Below are 21,568 nucleotides of genomic sequence, written 5' to 3'. Positions count from 1 at the left end.
TTTGTTTCAATATAAATTTATTTAGTTTTGGGTTAATAACTATTACATTACAGATATTTCAAACGTTACAAATGAAACTGAATACTTTGCTATATACACAGGTATGCTTCTATTTTGGATCAGGAATATTTTCAAGGCCCTGAAAAATAATAAGAATAACTATTATTTTATTATTTACTAGGAGTAAGCAACAATAAATATTAAAATAAAATTTAAACAGTTTTGAGATATTGAACTTTTAATGATCCAAGGCCTTCATTAGTTACATAGAAATCCAATGCTTTATATAGTGTAATTTTAAGATATCTTCATATTTAATTGAGAAAAAAAATTCTAGTTTTAAAATCTTCACAGAACTAAAACTTAAGCCACATAATTGTTGGTTACACACAATTGAAGCACAATATTTGTAAGATCTTGGTAAACAAAATACTTACTAAACTCACAGTATAAGAAAATATTTAATAACATTGTGTAGTCAAATTTTTATTGCTGTGCATTTGCTAAAATAATGATTAAAGATTGGTATAAGTTCAAGATATTTGGGAGAAAAGAAATGGGATATACTTTTTATAAGTGAGTAACTTCTATGTGCTATCATATCTTTTTATATGCCTGTTTAGCATCGTTAAATTATAGTTTTGTGTTTACATATTGGTATATTTCTATGAAACTTGTAGCAGGATTATAACAAAACATAGCAATATCTAGTATCATTGAGTGCAACTCTATCCAGTATATCCTACACTGATGATTTTTTTTTAAGGTTAAGCATCACAGACTTGTATACATTTGCCTGGTATACACAATATTTTTTTAAAAATTAAGTGACAATGCTTGGCATACGTTATTACTTAAAATTTATCATAATACTTCTAATAATAATTCTGAACTTCGAACTTATTGCAATATTTGATTACGTTTTTGCCATCAGGTGCAGAGTGCAGACGCATTACAAAACAGTTGCCAGGGTAGTAACCTAAATATCTGCAGTAATTTATTAAATGTATTTTTGAGTTAAAAAATGACTGTAAGACAAGTGAACTTCGACTTTAATATGGTTGCAGCATTTGATTCTGCTTTTGGCATGTGACAAAAGTGATGCCAATAAAAATAAACTAAAATAGGTTGGCGAGGAAAAAAATCTTCAAATATCAGGTGCAAATGCAAAACAAATCAGTTTCATTAGCTACTCATTCACATTGATTGGTTTTATTCTCAAATATTTTGTTTGTGAAATCATTTACAGCAGTGGTTCACAACCTGAGGACGATTTCTCACCGCAGTGAACAATGAGTATTCAAAATAAATTAAACAAAAATAATGATAGAAATCTAGTGAATATTGAAATTGAAAAAATATACAAAACTGATCTATCAGATTCAGATAAAGAAGCCCATGAGTTAAAATAAATATGTAAATAAAAAAATTAAAGTTTATGAACTTTCTCGTCACACTTTGGGTTAAATAGAGATCTGTCTGCCAGATACTCTCAGAACAAAGAAGTAGGTTGAACATTTACTCGGCTTTAAAGCGGAACATTCATGCTTAACTGAAAGCACAAGGTAGTCATTGTAAAGATGAGCAACAAATTTTTCAAATTTTAATTATAACTTTCATTATTTACCAATTTTAATTATCAACTTATTTTCTATTCTCCCAGAATTCAATTAAGAAAAATAACTACATCTAGAGGGGGATAGGTCAAAAAAGGTTGGGAACCACTGATTTCTGGCAATAAAAAATTTATTCTTATAATTATTAAAAGAATAAAATAAATCCATTAATGCATTTTAATAAACTTCTATTTTTTAATTAGTTGCATTTTTTCAATACAGAATTCACTCCATTAGTCCTAAAAACCTAAGGAATTCCAGCAAATTCACATTATGTGTCACACAATGCATAGTAACTAATATGTTATTCAAAAAAATAGTTTGCATAGATATATAAATAAGCCTGCAGTATTTTTGTGCCAAATTTGAGTGGATAAATAATTTTAAGATTATAAATAAATTAATTTGTTATTTAACATCAAAATTAAATTTTAGCATAATTGCTAAATTAACTTTTAATTAATTAATTTTTTAAGCGTAAATTTGTATAGATATTTTTTTAATATTTACGTTACATTCTTATAAATTCTTTAAGTAATAACTCACATATAATTTATGAATATGTCCAGACAGTCTTTCATCCCTCATTGTCAGTTTTCTATCTTCTGGATCCATGGCAGATCTCCTGTGAGGCTGTAAATTAAAAAAAAAAAAAAAACTTATTTAAACATTTTAATAACAGTACCTAATACACCAAGGAAAAAAAAAATTAAAATTAGAGAAAAATTAAAACAATTTGAAGTCTGAATTATAGATTTCAAACAATAATTCTGAGTAAAAGAAACTTTTTTTCATACTTAAATTAATAATCTAAATGATTTTGATTGTAAAATTATAACATCAATTGAAATGAAGAAATTTTACAAGACAAAATCAAAAATTTTAACAAAATCAGTAGAATAGTTTTTAAAAATAAAAATTTAAATATAGGAATTTTACAAAACCTATTAATAAGAAATAATTTCATTGGTCTCATTCAAATTGGGGAATTTGTTAATAAAAATTAGAAACTGTATATCTATACATAAAAACTATTTATCATAGTATTTCATATTATCTATTATTAAATTAAATAACCAGTGTTTTCACTACAGCGCGAGAGTCTCGCATATTTTTTTATATTCTCGCATTAAAAAATTATTACCGCGAGAAATTCGCACATTCTATAAAAAAATTTCAAAATTCGCGAATTTCTCGCATTTTGAAAAAATTTTCTCTTTTGCTCCATTTAGAATAAAATCCGTTTCACTTTTCTTCCTGGATCTTTTATTATTTTCAACATCTGCCCCATTATCTAGCTTCCCTATTTACCAGTATTGTTCAGAACCTTTAAGAACAACAGAACACCATGCCTCAGAACCTCTTTCACTGCAACCACGTGTTTACCGTAGGTAAGGTTTCTTCATGTAAGACGTTAAAAGTTTTTGCTCGTTAATGTAAGATGGACAAATACCTTGTAAAGCCAATATCTTCTACTCCGAAACGGACAAATGAAAATGAAACAAATGTGGGTAGAAGCGATCAAAACAAAACAAATACGCATTTGAGCAACCTAATGAGAATAGCTGATGAAAAAGTAGATGTAGAACATTTTCCATATGATGATGCAGCAAAAATATTCAATGCTTTAAAAATTAGAAGATGTTAAAAATGCATCATAATTAAAGAAATATTTTTTTCAAGTCTTTTTGCGTTTTTTTTTTTTTTTTTAATTTTTGAAATCTCACTTAACTTTTTGAAATCTCACCCTGTTTTTGAGAAAGGGTGAGAAATTCTCATCCATTTTTTTTCTGAGATGAAAACACTGATAACTTATTTTTGAATAGATTATTTTATTTATTTGAAAAATCAGTTTTATAATAGAGTTAAAAATTGTTTGACTAGCATAAACAGTTTTAGATACAATTATGTAAGAAGTAAATTTAACATTAAGGTAAGAAGTAAATTTAACATAAAGGCTTTAACTCCCTCCCTGACAAAAAATATTGGAACAATATTTTTGGGATTAGACAAGCATATTTTACAGACCCTGATGTTTACCTCTATAATAGAAAACTAAAACAGTACAGAGCAAAAAAAAAATGACTGAAAAAAATTGTATAGTTAAAATTTGATTTTTCAGGAACTAGTCTACCCATTTCAATTATTTTTTCCATTTTGCCATGCAAAATTACACTCTTGAAAATGATGTAAAAAATTGTCTACCATATAATTCAAATATTTTATAAAGGTGTGCAAACATTTTAATTTTGTTTAAGAACTGCAAAAAGTAGAAAGAAAAAAAAAGGCAAAATTTGCTTGAAGAATTTTTGAGATATGGTGAAATACGTAAAAAGTTAGATTAACATTAAGTCTCTACCTTTTATTAGATGTACAACTTTTATTAGATTTAGACATTTACATACTACCTTGTATTAGATGCATAACTTTATTAGTGTTTTTTTACTTATATTCACCTTATTGAGATTCCATATTTTGAAAAATTCAAATGATCTTATTAGTAGCCCATTTTCTTCTGATGTTTGAAAACCATTCTAATTTAATTTTGACATCTTGTATGTGGTATTACCACTCAACCCCTAACACCTGTTACTTATTTCCCTTTTCATATAATCTTGGTCAAGTTTGTTTTTCCTCGCCTAATGGCTAAACCTTTTATATGTTTACTTTAATATCTTTGTCTCATTACTTTTGCGATAGTCATTTTTTGTTCCGACACTAAGAGAGAAGATTATATTGATAGAACCAAAACTATAGTGCGTCCATATCTGTACACTTATTTTTGTTTTATTCACGATGATTTTGCTTCATTTATAAGCAAGCAATTGATGCAATCGAGGAAACATTTACAATGCAGTTTCTGAAATCTAGAACTTTTCACAGATCTATATGCTAAGGAGAACAATTTTTAAAATGTGGGTGGAAGGTAAGATATATGTTTAAATAACAAAATATAGAATTTAATTTTAAATTGAAAGCAGAGAAGAGAAAAAGTGAGGAAAATTTAATGAATACAATCAATGACAATTAATGAATGTTGTAAAATCTAACAATTAGCTTGAACAAATCTATTACAGTGTTTAGTACATATTTTTGTTGGGGATATTTATTAAAAGTAATGGATATTAATGAATTAAAACCAATTACCTGTCCACGAATGGCCATATTAACAAAAAAAGGAGTTACTGTGGGAAGAAGTAAAAATGTAGAAAATATACCGAGGGTTGGTAATATTTCGTACCACATTATAAGCTTAGACAACAATAATTAATAAAATTACTTCTTCCTTTAAAAATTTCGTCTAAGAGAAACTAATAACTAACAAAACACACTTGTTAACACTTCAAAAAAATTTACGTTCACCTTCAACTATTAACGAAATTTTTGAAGCTTGGATTGTATCACTTGTAGCTTACATATAAATTATTCCTATTAATTCTATTTTGGAAATTATTTCTGGGCTACAGTGGCTTCTCGAATTCAAAAAGATAGAAGTGAAACGAATACAAAGTATGTAACTGTGGCAACCGGTTTTCTGCATGGTTGTTAAGTTTGGATTTAGGTTTTGGATTTGGATTATAAGTTGGAGATCTTCCAAACAATCTAAATATTAGCTAGCCTTCTACTAAAAATTCTACAAATTTTTAAAATTCTTTTCTTTTTTCACTTTTCTCTGTAAAATTATTTAAAAATGGAACCTCTAAAAACGTACATTGGCCAAATCGAGTATGACACAAATCTATATGCCGTATTGTCAGCTGTTATTGCAATTCTTATTACAATGGGTATGAAATTGATATAGATACACTTTCATTTTTTAGTTTTGTTGTCATCAATTGTTTTTCATTCAATAGATACATTTCTTAATGCTTGTAAAATACATTTTAAAATGTCTATCATATTTTCTTTTCGTAACTATAAAACATGAATATATTTTTTCGCTTGTGAAAATTTCTCTGGTGATAATGATATCTCCCTGGATACAATATAGGCTAGAAATGGTAAATCTTTCATGTCACTGTAAACTATGGATGTTTAGATCCAGCTTTAAGCTTTTCATAAGGTTACAATTATAAAAATTAGCTGCTGCACTAAATTTTGATTCTAAAATTGTCCTCTGTTTTGTTCTAGAATTGCCCTCCTTGATTGTCTGGTTCTGAAAATTAAAAAAAAAAAAAAAAAAAGCATTTATTTAGATGGCTAATTTAAATTAATTTAGTGAACTTTAATGCATTTCTTATATTTAAAATTTTTCACTGTTCGTAACTTCTGATTCTAATGAATTCACTACAACAGAAATAAACTTTGATTTAAAAAAAGAAGAAAAAAAACCTGGTTATACCAGAACAAGCAGGATCATAAACTAGTAACATTACTGATTTGGAATAAAGGTGTTAATATAAATAAAAAATTACAACTTCTTAATCAGGGTTGGCAAGATTTTGCAGCAGGTGGAAAAAACCATGGTAAATACCGGTAAAAACTGTCCTGGCAAAAACAGGTTTTTGCCAAGCAAAGTGGCAAAAACCTATATTTTCCAAGATGAGAGGACAAAAACACATTTTTGATACAAAATTATTCCTAAAATTGAAATATATACTATGAATATAAATAATTACAAAAAAATTAACAAAACTATTATTCCATAATTAAATGATAATGTATCATTTTAGTAGTTTAAAACATTATTGATTGGAAAATTTGTGATTATTCTCTTTTTTCCAGTGAAATGAACTTATTTTAAATTAATACAAATATAATTTAAAGTATAAAATATCTATCAACATGTGTAGTTAATTATTGTACAAATAATAATTTTTTATAATAAATAATAGTATTATACAAATAATAATATTTATTTGTAAAAAAAACATTTATTTTAGGATTCTAAAATGAAAAGAGATCAAAAACTTTCAATCTTTTAAAAATTATTACCCTTAGGTATATTAATTATTAATATGTTAAAAATAATTTTTTCATGTAATGTATCAAAATTATTATTCCTTATGATTGATTTAAATTTGTTTCAAGTATTTTGTAATAATATTTAATCAGCAATTTAGATAATTTAGATTTTGCAGGTTTTGACCAGTTTTTGCCACTGTCCTGGTAAAAAACCCTTTTTGCCGGCAAAAACTCCAACCATGTTCTTAATCATGATTAGTTATTACTGTGAGTTGCATCGGCATCTTATTGTTTTATTCATTTCAATTGTGTTCAGTTTTAATTTTTTCTGTAATTAATGTTTAAAATGTATTTTAAAAAATTAATACAAATTTCTTTTTCCTTATTTCAGTAATATTTTACTTCCTGAAGAGAAAAAAAATATACAGGCGTAATGTTCTTATTACTGGTTTATCTGATGCCGGTAAAACATTACTTTTTTCAAGGGTGAGTGTATTATTATTATTATTATGATTTTTTATCTTATGATGATATCAAACTTGAATCATTACTGATTTAATGTTTTCTATTTTTATTCCAGCTGGTGACATCAAAAAAAGTTACAACTTATTCATCCATGAAAGAAAACATAGCTATGTTTAAAATTGATAAAAAAGTAAGTTATAGCAAAATATAATTTAGTGATATATTTAAATGGGCTTAAGATATGAAACAAATATTATAAATTAAATACCTCATAGGAATTTTTTTTTTTTTAATAATACAAGAAAAGATATACAGAGTGTTCCAAAATTATCTTTACATCACCTGGCTTGAAATTGATTACAAACTGGAAGTGCTTAGGGCCACCAATGGTACGCATGTTGAAGTGTACTAAACAGAACTTTATTAGTTGCAGTAATACATGCAAAAGACAGAATATAAATATCTTGTTTATTTTCGAAGTTATGAATTTTTGAAGTTGTAAAGAGAATTTTGGAACATCCTGTATTTTTAATCTTAGTAATAAAACTTATCTTTTAGTAATAAACGTGTATCTTTTATATTATATACTATACTATTTAATGTGTATTTGACATTTCATTAAACTATAATTCTTTTTTTTTTTCTTTCAGAAGTATGTTACAATCGTTGATATACCAGGAAATGACAGGCTGAGAGCAAAATATTTAGAAGAGTTTATTTCAAGTGCTAGGTTAGTAGCTGGTTAATGTGGTATTCATTGAATTGTAATCCAGATTGTTAAATCTGCCTATCTATAGTTAATGAATTTAAAAATCTGTTTTATATTGTTTGTCAATTTAGAACAGTTTCATAACCTTTGCATTCCATATAAAAATCTATATATTGTGCCTTTGTCTTAGTACTTACATATTTATATTTTGTTTAAAATATTTTAATAAGCCTTGCATTCATTTACCATACTTTATTACTTTTTTTTTTAATCAAAGCACTTTTTTGTGTTTTTTTTTTTAATTTATTGACTTTTAAAAAAGTCAATAAATACAGGAGATAACCGCAATCTGGGGAATATAGTTCCAACAGTTTGGCCAGGAGAGTGATCAAAAGTTGACTTCTTAATGTCAATTTTACTTTTTAGGTATTTTGCCATATTTCGAGAATTTTTTAAGTGAATTTAGAAAAAAATTGCACCCAATTATAAAATTCATTTGTCCAAAGATAAGCTCTTGCAAAAACTATTCTTTATTGTTTTATTTAATTATAGTTGAACAATTTTGAATTGCTAGGGATACAAATTTATATACTTTAAAGAATGTAATTTTATGTGTTATATTATAAAATGTAAACAAAATCAATATTATAGTTCTTGAGGAATTGTGTTTTAAGGAAATAATATATTAAAGAAGCTAAGATTTAAGAAATAGGTCATACATTTAAAAGAATTTTAAAGAAGAATATAAAGGAAGAAAATGTATCAAAATTTGATTTGACAAAATTTGATTAGGAACTGTTCAACCAATTTTGCTCAAATTTTGTATTTTGTCATTAAAAATTACTTTTTTAAAATGATGTTAAAATTTGTATGTTTTACAATTCAAAATTTTAGAACGACTCTCCTGGTATAACTATTGGAACTATATTTTCCAGATTGCGTCTATATATTTTGAGGATCAGTAATACAAATCTTAAAAATAAAAAAAAAATCTGTTTATTCAGAGAAAGTATGTTATGTCCAATTTAGTAATTTAAAATATCGCCTGCATAATTAATTAGTATATTTAAGGTCACCTCCTCAAACCATCAAGATTGAGTCTTAGTATGTGACGATTCAATTATTAGATCAATAATTATTTAGAGAATTTTTTTTCGCTCTGTACATACATTAAAACTTTGCATTACAACTTATTTAATTTTAATTTATTTTAAATTTTAACTGTGTATATTGTAGTTTCATTTGCATTTTTGGTTTATTGTTACATTCATAGTTTTTTTTTCCATCAAATTAAATATTTTGTCTATCTAAACATCAATGCAAAAGAGTGTCTCATTTTTATTAGTTTCAATTTAGATAAAATTCTTGTATTTTTTAAAAAATTTTTTGATAAAAACTTCAGTGTATCACTTAAAGGATAAAATTTTGTAGCTGATTTCTGCTTTTTTATACCAAAATTTAGTTTTATTTTCGAAATTTCCATTTTTTCCTAAAAATGTCAAATTTTTGTAAAAATTTTCTGATTTTTTTTTTTTAAAAAAGTAAAATAAAATGATTGCATTTATTTCAGTTTATAAAAAAGAAAAGATTTAAAAATTTTGATTATCCACAACAAGCACCAATTCATTAATTAATTGTAAGTTAAAAGGTCGAAGTTAACAATGCTGAATACCTGCATTGTTGGCAATTACTTAAAGACTATATCTGGTTTATAGGGCCGCCAATAGTTAGTATAGGCATATAAGATTGAAGAAAGGCAACTTTACTGTTTCTACTTTTTTTACAGAAAACTGCTAAAGAGTGACTATTTTAAATAATAATAGAATTTCTACTTTTTGTCAATCTCATTCCTTAATTTTGAAACTTTAACGGCAGATTTTTTTACACTCAAAATCTTTTTTATTTACTACAAGAATTTAAAATGCTTTGCTTTGATTCTGCTTTTCAAATGATTTTAATAGCAATGTTAAATTTTTCAGAGGAATATTATTTGTTATTGACAGCCTGAACTTTCAAAAAGACATTCGAGATATAGCAGGGTAAGTTTTAAACAAATTTATTCTTCTTTTGTCATAAAAAATGTCTAAACCCCTATTTTCTTTTTCTTTCAAAATAAAAGAAAAATCAGATATGCCTTTTAATTTTACGAAACGTTTAGCTTGCTGCCATTTTTGTTTAACAGAAATGTTTAGTGGGTCAGAAAAATTATTTCATTTATATTCAATATTACTTTGTTCTTTATGAGACAAAAAATGTGCGCAGGAACTGCATATGATTTAATATCTTTGTATTTAGCTTACTGTTGTGAAACAGTTTGTTGTTGCAATTTCTATTTTGTTGAAGAGGCTGTTGATTGACGTAGTTGATGTATTTATCATTAGTTCAAGAATTTGATTGTTGATCGATGCATTTCCAATTGTTGATTTTTTTAAAATTTATTTCAGAGTGATATGGATTAGCAATTATGTAATAAACATCATGAACTGCTCAAATTAAGAATCAAATATTAAAAAAAAAATTTCTTCTAAAATTATGAGGCTCCTAATTAAAGATTAATCTTAATTTTTAATATAAATATACATTATCAAATGATAAATTTGGAAAATGGCCTGGAGGGTGTGGCTGCAGGGCTAAACCCTGCAGGACACCTTCGTCCACCAAGAAATCAAAAATGCAAGTTTATGATGCGAGTTATGATAATGTGAACATTATCATAGTTTAAGCTAAGAAAAGTTAAGGAATTCGTTTATTGGCTATTGATTGATTAAATTTAATGATAAGGCTCTTTCTCTTACCCTTTCAAATGTATTGGCGGAGAAGAAAGCGTGAGAAATAATAACAAATTTTAACGAATCCAAAACATTAGCAACCATATAACGGTTATTGAATTCAATTCTAATGTGTGAGGCAGGTGTAAAGGCAATCTCTAAAAATAGATTTTATTCTGTATTCAATTCAAAGTCGTGGTATTAAAAGATTACCGATTATATTAATGATTTTTAGTAACTGAGAAAAGTATTAAATATAGTAATTTACTTTCTAAATGCTAGGAAATATGTTATGCATATTTTTGCATGACATTTATCATGACAACTACATATAAAATTTTAAAATTCTGGGACTTATTTTTTACAATTAAATTAAGTAAAATTTAAAATATTTTCTTCATAAAATGATGTTTTATATTTCAATTTATCAGATATTGGTTTTTATATTTAAGCTTGTTTTCTAGATTCTTGTTTATACTTTTGCAAGATCCTTTAGTTCATCGATATAAGATTCCTTTCTTGATAGCCTGTAATAAGCAAGGTAAGCAGTTCTTCTTTTTGAAATAATATTTAGACTAATTGTAGCATTTTTCGTTTGTTATATATTTACTTTTGAATTATTTAGATCATGCTGTTTCAAAAAGTGCAAAAGTTATTCAGTCTCAATTAGAAAAGGAAATGTAAGTAAATCTTTATATTGTTTTTATTTGTTTAATGGTATATATATTTTATTACTGAAATTTATTGTTTTAAAAAATAATTTCTGTTGCTTTTTACATAAAATCTCATGTAACTATTGTATTGGGTAATAAATTTATTATTTGTGCGAAAAGTTTAGAAAAAAATTTTTTTTTTTAAATGAGGTTCAGCTTTTTGTTTTATATATTTGTTATCTGAAGTTAATTTGTTTACAGCATAATGTAAACTAATCATCCTCAAAATATCAAATGCTATATATAACTGTTGAAATGCAAATATCATAATCTGTAATTATATCATCACAAGAAGCGGGTGTTACAATTATTATTAAATACTACAGTATTATTCCTAAGTAGTTTTAGAAGGGCGATGTCGCCTGCCTACCCTTTGATCCCTCTAAATGTTCCCTCCTTTCTCTTTATATTTAAAAAAACCCGCTGTTCTATAGGAATACTGCCTTTTTATTTTATTTTTCATGAAAAGGTTGTTTTTTTAACCACCTGTTTTAATGAAAATTCCATTTTAGATTTATTTAGTTATCAAGAATTATTTAATTTTTAATTTCATTCCTTCATTTTAGTAATATTTTTCTTATGTTGTCTAGTTACATAGTTAAAATTCGCATAGCATTCGGCCCAGAGATATTCACATCCTTTATTTGATGTGGTATACTTATGAATTTTTTACTGATTTTAAATTTTACCATTATTATTATTTATTTTTTTTGAATAAATACCTTTCATTAAAAAAATCACCTTTGTTTATTTTCTCATAATTTGATAATTTGAAATATAAAAAAATTCCTTCAAGTTGTCTATCAATTAATCCTTTTTTTAGTTTACTTTTTTTGAAGAGAATTTATATACAGAGATTGTCTTTTTGTTTGCCTTTAATTTTTTTTCAAAAGTTAAAAATTTTTCTGTTATTTTGTACTTAAGGAGAATTACTTTGGTAAATATACACACAAAATAGTAAGAGGGTTTTTTTTAATAGAAAATTGAGGATTAAATACAGTTTTTACATAAGATTACACATTTTATTAAACTGAGTACCCTTTCAAAATTCTAAGTTCCCTTTTCTGTGTGGAAGCACCCTGCCCTTTTGAATTCCTAGGGAGAACTCTGGATACTACATTATTATTAGATACTACATAACATGCATGGCTTCTAAGCACAGTTATGTCTGAATGAAAAATGATCTAGATTTGATATGCTTTCCATTGATTTTTTTTAATGAAATAGTTTCATTTTAACAGTATATTACAGATTAATCTACATTGATTTATACTGAAAAATGAAGGTATCCTTAAATTTTCAAAGCTCTGTATTCGGTATCAAAATATAGACTGATTTGATACTATACAAGAAAGGCATTTTATTGTTTAGATATTTTCTTAGAACAAAAATATAATCTGTTGAAGCTAACATGATTCCTAAAAATTTATTTAGTGAAAAAAGTATTTTGAATATCTTAAATAAGTTTCTTATTAATTAAAATTCATTATTCTTTTTTTATTTTTCTCCAAAGGTAATTTTTTTATTTACATAAATAAAGTGGTAAAAAAATGTGTTATGAGTTCTATAAAAGAAAAGTATTTATAAATATTCTTTTAAAAAATTGAAGTATCACAGAATCAAATTTTTATTGCTTCTAGATTTGTGATTGTTTTTTTCTGGATTCAATTTTTAGTTATTATCATTTTTTTTAAAGTTAATAAATGCTAAACTTTTATTTAACATATTTATTTTTATCATTAAAACTCGAAACACATTTACTAAAGCTAATCTTAAATTTACCTAAACTTATTCATCTTGTATAAAAGCGATGCTGATCTTAGGTCTGATAAGGAGCAAATATCATTTATTTTTATAGTTAGCAATAATATCTATTTCACTTTTTCAACTAGTTGAAACTTTGTCACAATGTTTGAGCATGTTGAACATAAAGGTCATACATTTCTATACTCTTCTGTAATTAAACTTTAAAATTGTTGGTTGTTATGATATGACAGTCATTTAATACACTTTGCACGCTTTTATTTGGAAATGAAACGCTTCTTACCATTTTTACTAATTAATTTTTTTTTCTAATATTGATCTTATGTTTTCTATGACATTTATGGTATTAACTTGTAGTTAATGATTTGGTATTAAAGTTTTATCAATAAGTGTAAAATTTGTTATTTTGGGTGAGTTATTTTTTATAAAGTACTTTTGTTAAAAAAGATTGAATACCAGTGCTCAATAAAATACTCTGATTTAAATTAGTTTGATTTTAATGTTATTTCCTACTTTCTTTTTATTAAAGGAATACTTTGAGAGTTACCATGACTGGTCGACTTGCTTCTATTTCACCTGGAGAAGAAACTATTTTTCTGGGAAACAAAGGAAAAGATTTCCAATTTGCTGATATTAGGAACATTAACTTTGAATTCATAAATTGTAGTGCACTTGAATCAAGTGCTGATGAGATTGGAGATTTATTAAAACCTTGGCTTTCAAAGATAGCTTAATATTTAAATAAATTTTTTAATATGTAATTTCTATTTAAGACTAATTTTATTATGGATTACTTAAAATTCAACAAGAAAAATACCTGGGGTATTATTTGTTAATTAAGCTAGTTTTTGTGTAAACAAATATTTAGCTCCCTTCTTTGCTTATTCAAAACTTAAAAGGATTTTTTGCATCCAAATTACAATTTAAAAACATTATAACTTTCATATTTGCAATATTCAAAGAAGTACCATAATGAAGCTCACGTAAAAAGTTTTTTTCAGCAATCAATGTTTTGTTTGTACACATGCTTATTTTTCAGCCAATGTGGTAGCTTAAAATTCATTATAACTGCAAAAAATCTAAATATTTGCTAAAAAATATGCAAGGAGAGGCCCCAAAAAATAGCCATATTGTTTTTATAAAATTTTTTTTACTAACTATATCAAAAATTTCAACCAATCCCCTTTAAAATACTTTCTGCAAGGCACTCCTGCGTTGCAGTGTGACGATGACTGCATCATAGTGTCTCGACAAATGCATTGCATTACTAGATGCCATGTATTCATCAAATCTTTTTTCCCCACTGTTTGAAGCATTTCTGGAACTCTTCAATTTTGCTATATAGTGGCACTTTCTGACGCTGATTTTACAGCCTCTACATCAACAAAATCTTTCCCTTTTAGATTTTTCATGAATAGAATTAGGGAAAAGTTGCACACGGCTAGGTCTAGTGAGTATGAAGGGTGGGGAACAACGACAGGTAATTTCTGATTTTTTTTCTATCCTGTGTGAGAGGGTGAGGAACGAATTTGTCAGAATCGTGTCTCATTTGTAAATCCTCAGTCAGAATCTGCTAGCATGAGCTCCAACTCATGCATGTCTCTTTTGAAATTCGGTCGATTGTAAAATTCCTCGTTGATTTTTGTGGACTTTTTTCAACCCTTTTTATTATTTCGGGATGTTATAGGGGGACCAGAACAAGCTTAGTCTTTAACACTCATCTCATCTTGTTTAAATGGCCTAATTTACTGGAATAGTTGTGTACAGCCCATAGCAAATTCTTTAAAAGCCTGGTGAAGCATTGGCGATTCCGTTGCTGATTTTTCAAGCAGGAAACAAAATTTAAAACACACTCTTTTGTTCTTTTAAATTTTACGCGCTGGCTTTACAGGTGGAACAAAATAACAGTAAGCAAAACACAACACTACAATCAAATGTTAATCCACAAACTGATACTATCTGCATAGATCTCTTCCAACCCCATCTAACTTAACTCTCCCACCCCCTTTCTATGACTATGAATGTCAACAAGCTCTCAGTTTGGTTTTTTGGGCCTCTCCTCATATATAGGTATATATATATATATATATGTATTTAAAAAGTAACGTTCCCAAAGCTTGAATTTCTTAGATTATGCCAAATTTAACTTATATATTTCACTTGTTTCTTATCAAAAATGTATATGTTCAAGTGTTGCACGTAAGATAAATAGTAGAAAAATAATACAATTTTTTTTTAACTGTATAAACTTATTAAGTAAGTTTTAATACCTATGTTTTTTTTCATATTCTTACTGCTAATCTGAGCAATGCATATTCATAAGTATTAATATTCATATTTTTAGCAACATTTTGTATTCAATAACATGTTTGCACTGTTTAGCATTTTATAACTTTACAGTCAATTGTAAATTGGTACAAATTCTTTCATGCATAGACTTATTTTTCCACAGTATCAGTTTAGTACACATAAAATTAGCTGAAATAATAATGCTTAAAATTAGCTTGTTAGTAAAGGTAGTTTAAAAATCATCTCAAAAGTTCTAGTATTTATTTAGAAAACAAATGTCTAAATTCTATATTGAAATTTTGATCTGTAATTCAAATTTAGAAACTCCCTCAAAACCTTTACCTTTTTAAAGTAAATATAAGTTTAATTATCTAGAGACATTTTAATGAACATTCCTCTTTATTTTGGCATCAGACTTATAGCTCACAATTAAATCAGATTTATACCTTAAATTTAAAGCAAAACAATTTGAATGAAGCACAGAAAAAGGTACAGAAATGGACATGCTATTATTTTGGTTCAATAAGCAAGAACTTTCCTCTGTGTATAAATAAAGGAAGGTTCTTGTTTACAGAAAGGTATAGATAAGTAAAATAGAAAAGTTTTGTTCATAAAAAGTTCTCATATATAAGGTTATATACAAGAATATAACCCTATTTTCAGGAATATAAGGCTTGATATAGAAGTTAAGGTGTTTAAACACAGAGAAAGATTCTGCAGAACTGCTAACATGGATAGGATAAAATTCAGTAGATTTTACGAAATAAAGTAAATTTCATGATAATTGTTGCATTATATACAAATATTTTACATATAGGGAATTTTAGGGATTTTTATTGTCATCAAAATACAACATACCATACAACTAAACAAATGATAACTAAAAATGGTCTGCAATATTTTCCATTTATAATTGACATTAAGTGAACTTGAATTTAAAATGTTTTTTATTATGTTAACTCATAATTTTTAATAGCAATGCACAGGTGATGTACTATAGATAGTAAAAATTTTTTTAATTAATTAAAAAAAGGAATATTAAATAAAAAATAAACTGAAAAATTTTAGAACAAAAAAACTTTAAACTTAACATTAAAAACGAGGCTCGCTTCATTATGTATTAGCAATGCTTTTTTAAATACTCAAGCAAGCAATAAATTTTATTGCAACGGGGATTTCTTTAGGAAACTTACTCAATTAAGGGAATTTTTTGAACTGTGCGAAAACTTAGAGAATTTCTATCAAATCAGTAGACCAGAAGAAACTGGTAAAATCCAGTAGAGTTGGCAGCTATGGTTCTTGTTATAAAAATATCATAGTGTGTCTATTTTCGTAAGTCTATTTGTGCTTTATTCCTGTTGCTTTAATTTTATACTTTGTAGAATACTGGTAGCAAAAGCCTTCCAGCATGCTGCAGATTATTTTTCAACTAGGTTTTTTTTTTTTTTTTTTTTAAGGCAAACAAATATGGGAAAATTGCTGAAACTCCTTTTTTAAAATATATTTAAACTTGTTTTTAATAAAAATTAAAAACCTGAATTGAGAGAACACAACAAAGAACAAAAGACGAATATTTTTTTTGTTACTAATTACACCTTGCCTGTGTTGAGATTTATCCGATTTTTTAAATATTTATTAAAATTCAACTTAAATTTGAACAACTTAAGTTTTTATGCATAATTTTTAAGGACCTTATATTTGAAATTCTTGCTACATATATATTAAATTAAACTGAATTTCTGCAAGAATAAAATCTGTCAGACTGCATTGAGGTCGCAGAAAAAATATGGACTTATGAATACATAGTGCTGATGATTCATTCCGTAAATTTTACCGAGTGTATTACGGACCTCCTTTGGAGACTTTATACCTTGTTAGTATTGACTAATTGATTGTTCTTAAAAGTAATACTTAACACAAATCTCTTTCTTGAGCCTCTCGATTAGATAACATTACTAAAGTTTTAACCAGCCTGTAAGTGAAAACACGGTATAGTTTTGATTTTGCTATCTTCAATTTGTAATATTATTTTTCTTTGTTACATAAAACCATTCAAAGCTTTTATACTACTACACTTTAATGTCAATAAACATCAGAAATTAATGCAACTACTCATCTAACTCAATTAGTAACTATCCTGATTATAAAGTTTCTCAAATAAAAAATTATACACTTGTATATTTCAATGATCAATGTCGAATTATATTTATTGTAAATAAAATGTGTAATTCTATGTTTTCATTATCTTGTTGATCGTTACTATCTAGAATGCAGTTTGTTTTATAAAGCTGTTTTTATTTTTCTGAATAAATTACTTCTTTTTTTTTACTATAATTCTACTTTTTATTCATTTAAATGTTGAAGCTTATGGATTACTTATCAGTCATTTTTATCTTTTATGAATTTGATATTTTGTACAGTGAAATGAATAGAGTATTATTATCATTATTTACTGGAGCATTTACATTTTATGTGAAGAGAAGTTACTAATCAAATTGCTGACTATGACTATTGCATTTCTAATTGCTATTACAATGTTGATATTTTTGAGTTACCAAAGTTATTACAATCTTTTATTTGCGTAAGCCACAGCTTGCAGTAATAGGTTTAACTAACAACATTCTTAAATGATTTTGACTTTAATTTTTCTAAATGTAATAACACTTTAAAATTTGTCCAATGCTTACTATAGAAAAAAAAAAGATAGTTTCTATCACTTTTCATTAAAAACAAATAGCAATTTAAATATAGAATATTTAACAAAATTTGTTTAAATCAGATGCTTTTGAAGTTCAATGAAAATTAGTTCAATATCATTAATTCATTTTCTGATTAGTTGATAAAAAAAATGTAAAATTTTCTAAGCACTCATTTGAGTTTTAAAAATTTAACCTATAGAGTTTAAAAGCACAGATCTTACCTTATCGGAAGAAAAGAAAGAAATTCAAATAAAATGTTCTGAGGTTTTGGACTTCTAATTCGAATGTCATTTTACCGGAACCTTTAATAAAGTTGTTTGACCAGGTCAACAGAAATTCAAAAATTGGGCAGGAAAAACTCGGATAGTTCGATTGTTTAGAAACTGGCTTAAACTTTATAAAAATCAGTAAATATTAAACCAAATTTATTGATTTTTGGAAAAGCCCGTCTAAACTATGCTGTTAAGCCGTTGAATATAAAGAATAATTACTATGTGAACTTGAGAATTGAAAGAGAAAAAAAACAGATATCATTGTTTTTTAATTCATTTCTGATTCACTTGTTCTCCACTTTTTAATGGTTGCTACTTCTCAGATTATTAAGACATGTATGGAATTATTTGAGCACCTACTTAATTGTTGCTAAAAAAAAAAAAAATTCTGCTAGCTTATACTTGTGAGATGGAAGGTAAGATAGTTGATAAAGTCTTCCTGAACCAAGGAAGTTCAGGCTTTTTTTTTTTCGTTTCTGTAAATTTTAAGCCCTAAATTAGAAGTTTTGGTTCAGAACCAGTGGTCTGTCCTGTATACCTCGTAGGATAATGACACGTTTAGGAAATATTTATTTTAGAAACTAAATGTTTCAAGAAGCAAATTTATAAATTAATTTCCTAAGTGTTATTTGTAACGCCTAAAATTCAGTCAGATTTTCATTAAAAAAAACTTCAGGATCGTTAACAATTTCTAGAAAGAAAGAAAAAAATTTAAATCTAAACTGTATGGTTCCGATGTACAGAATAAGTCTCATGGAAAGTATTTAAGTTATTGAGCTACAGTCAAGTATTGAAATTAATTAATATACTATCTCATGCAAAATTAAAATTTTTGTCATGCTTTTTTCTGTAATAAAAAGAATCGTTAGCGATGCTGCTAACGTTTTATTTTGTATTGTTACGTGGAAACTATATCAGTTAGTAATGTAGAATTAAGAATATGTATAGAAAATATACAGGAAGTACGACGACGACTTTGAGAGAAAGAATTATTGACCTTCCCCTTGGCAATAACTCTTTCTCACAACGTCGTCGAATCATAGTGCTATACATTGCGATAGTAAGTACCAAAGTTATGTCAAATCAGCTCGAAAATAGCATACACAACTGTTGATCTTGATTTAATTACTAAGTCGAACGGTCGTTATAGTAATGGGAAATTTTATAAAACTTCCCGCTCTTATGAAATATTTTGAAGCAGTTTAATACGTTTATGCTCTATAGGTAAGGAACATTTTTGCGAATAACTCGAATAGTGAATAAAACCAAAAGAAATTTTATATGTAAAATACACCAATGCGTGACAAGATTGTAATAATAGGAACTCAAAACATGAGCTAATGGACATCACTGCAAAATAATCCGGAAATGGTATGTATTTGTGGTCCCAGTAGAACACCGAAGATAAGCATCACTGGCTGCGCCCTATTGGAAAAAATTCCCAGTATAAAAAATTTTATACCGGCTTATGAAACACCGGTTCCGGTATGATACTGGATCCAGTATTATACCGGACCCAGTATCATACCGGAACCGGTGTTTCATAAGCCGGTATCAAATTGATCCCAGTATGATACTGGAACCAGTATCATACCGGAATGGGTGTTTCATAAACCGGTATCAAATTGATTCCAGTATGATACTGGAACCAGTATCATACCGGAACCGGTGTTTCATAAGCCGGTATCAAACTGATCCCAGTATGATACCGGAACCAGTATCATACCGGAACCGGTGTTTCATAAGCTGGTATAAAATTTATTCCAGTATGATATCGAACCCAATATCACTAGTGTACTACACCCAGTAAACTGGGATGGTGTAACAATTTATTTTTAACACAAGTATAGTGAGGTACTACAGTTTAATACAGGAAGGTTAGTGAACTGCTCTGAATGGGAAAATAAAACATTGATACGAGTAAATAAATAAAGTCACCTGGTTTATACAGGGAACTAAAACACTTTGTCAAAAGCTATAGTTTGAATTATGTTTATAAAAATCAAATAAACTGTTTTTTTTAAACTTCTTCACAGTTAATGTAATTTTTTTAATAATTAATATATCAGAAATAATTGTCAATAATATTTGAATCTAAAATACTACACAAAAAATGTTTTGCAGCAACATAAGAAAAGAGTAAATGTATTCTTCAGATTTTATGAAAATTGATTGGGGATTAGAAATATTATGTAATGAATAGTCAAAAACTGACTAAAGTCAAAATCTTAATTTTTATATCCTTTGTAATTACAAATTTGAATGATAAATTTTGTTAAATAAGCCTCGGAAATATTTGACAAATGCAAATTCATATGCACAATAAGGAGACCGTGTGAAGTGTATATATCTATAAATATAAATTTATATCTATAAATAAAATTATGATTTCAGATAAATCAATTATCTTTGGTTTATATTTGTAATTGATAAATAAAATTGAATGCAAATAACACATATAATATTTAATGTTCGAAATGCCGCAAAAAATATTTGAAATGAATCTAATTTGACACTGTTCATTTACTTTGAAATCAGGCATTGTAAAATATAATTATATAGTTATGTTACATTTTGATCAATGCACTTGCTTGCTACTATAGATTTAAATACAAACCATTTTAATTTTAGATATATTTGATATTTAAATTATAGTCAACTTTAATCATTCAAACATAATAGTGGTTAGAGTAGTAATTATAGCTACAAATAAAATCTTAAATGACACAAGTTATTAACTAATATAAATAAAAATTTTGAATTCTTTTACTCTGTCATTCTATTGACATTTTTCTTAAGATCCCTTGACTTAAAGCACAATTTGATATAGTCATTTTCTATTTGAAGTATTTAATTTTTATAATTTACTTATCACATAATATCTGAAAATTAAATTAGGAAAGAAAGTTATCGCCTACAAAAGTTAAATCTCAAGAGCGAATTATTTATATAACGACACATGTTCATAAATAATAAAATAAGCCTAAATTTTAGAAGGATTTTCTTATCTCACAATTGTTTTGAACTCAACAAGATATAATTAATATAATAATTAATATACATACTGAATAAAAACACACGACACAAAATTAAAACTTTTAAACATTGAATATGACATAATTTAAACTCTGCCTTCAATAAGATATAAGAATTACACAATTACTAAATGATATAAACATTACCATAACAGCCTAAAAAATATTTTGATAATCAAACGAAATCAGTATAGTCATATTTTAGTAGCGAAATAAAAAATATAGCATTCAAATAGTTGATTGATTCGCATAGTTAAAATATTATATCTTCCTTGTTGTGGTTCATTTTTACTTTTTACAAATGCAACCGTCGTTTGCAGGCCTTATCTGCGT

At 26.5% G+C, this 21,568-nt stretch overlaps 1 protein-coding gene and 1 long non-coding RNA gene across 2 annotated transcripts; one reads left to right on the top strand and one right to left on the bottom strand.

Annotated features, from left to right (window-relative positions):
• Positions 1 to 5,013, bottom strand: LOC107446934 (uncharacterized). The gene is made up of 3 exons (XR_001584453.4): positions 4,764 to 5,013; positions 2,163 to 2,249; positions 1 to 139 (listed from the first exon to the last, which is right to left on the bottom strand). It is a non-coding gene; the product is annotated as an uncharacterized LOC107446934 (long non-coding RNA).
• Positions 5,014 to 5,128: 115 nt separating this feature from the next.
• On the top strand, positions 5,129 to 17,555 carry SrpRbeta (signal recognition particle receptor beta). Its single transcript, XM_087150267.1, has 8 exons — positions 5,129 to 5,401; positions 6,913 to 7,007; positions 7,102 to 7,176; positions 7,637 to 7,716; positions 9,675 to 9,734; positions 10,928 to 11,004; positions 11,089 to 11,143; positions 13,470 to 17,555. Exons 1-8 carry the CDS (start codon positions 5,308 to 5,310, stop codon positions 13,672 to 13,674), a joined length of 741 nt encoding a protein of 246 aa, XP_087006393.1. The 5' UTR covers positions 5,129 to 5,307; the 3' UTR covers positions 13,675 to 17,555.
• The last annotated feature ends 4,013 nt before the right edge of the window (positions 17,556 to 21,568 follow it).

This window comes from Parasteatoda tepidariorum, chromosome 8 (genome assembly GCF_982258835.1).
Source record: "Parasteatoda tepidariorum strain Cologne lab strain chromosome 8, Ptep-v5.0, whole genome shotgun sequence".
Lineage (NCBI taxonomy): Eukaryota > Metazoa > Arthropoda > Arachnida > Araneae > Theridiidae > Parasteatoda > Parasteatoda tepidariorum.
The sequence above is the reverse complement of the archived record's forward strand: the minus strand, read 5'-3'. Positions and strand labels throughout refer to the sequence as shown.

What these genes read in the sequence shown, in the direction of transcription:
- SrpRbeta (XM_087150267.1), top strand. Translation starts at nt 5,308, where the DNA reads ATGGAACCTCTAAAAACGTACATTGGCCAAATCGAGTATGACACAAAT. An exon ending in TGCAATTCTTATTACAATGG is followed by an intron (nt 5,402 to 6,912) that starts GTATGAAATTGA and finishes TCCTTATTTCAG; the next exon opens with TAATATTTTACTTCCTGAAG. An exon ending in AAACATTACTTTTTTCAAGG is followed by an intron (nt 7,008 to 7,101) that starts GTGAGTGTATTA and finishes TTTTTATTCCAG; the next exon opens with CTGGTGACATCAAAAAAAGT.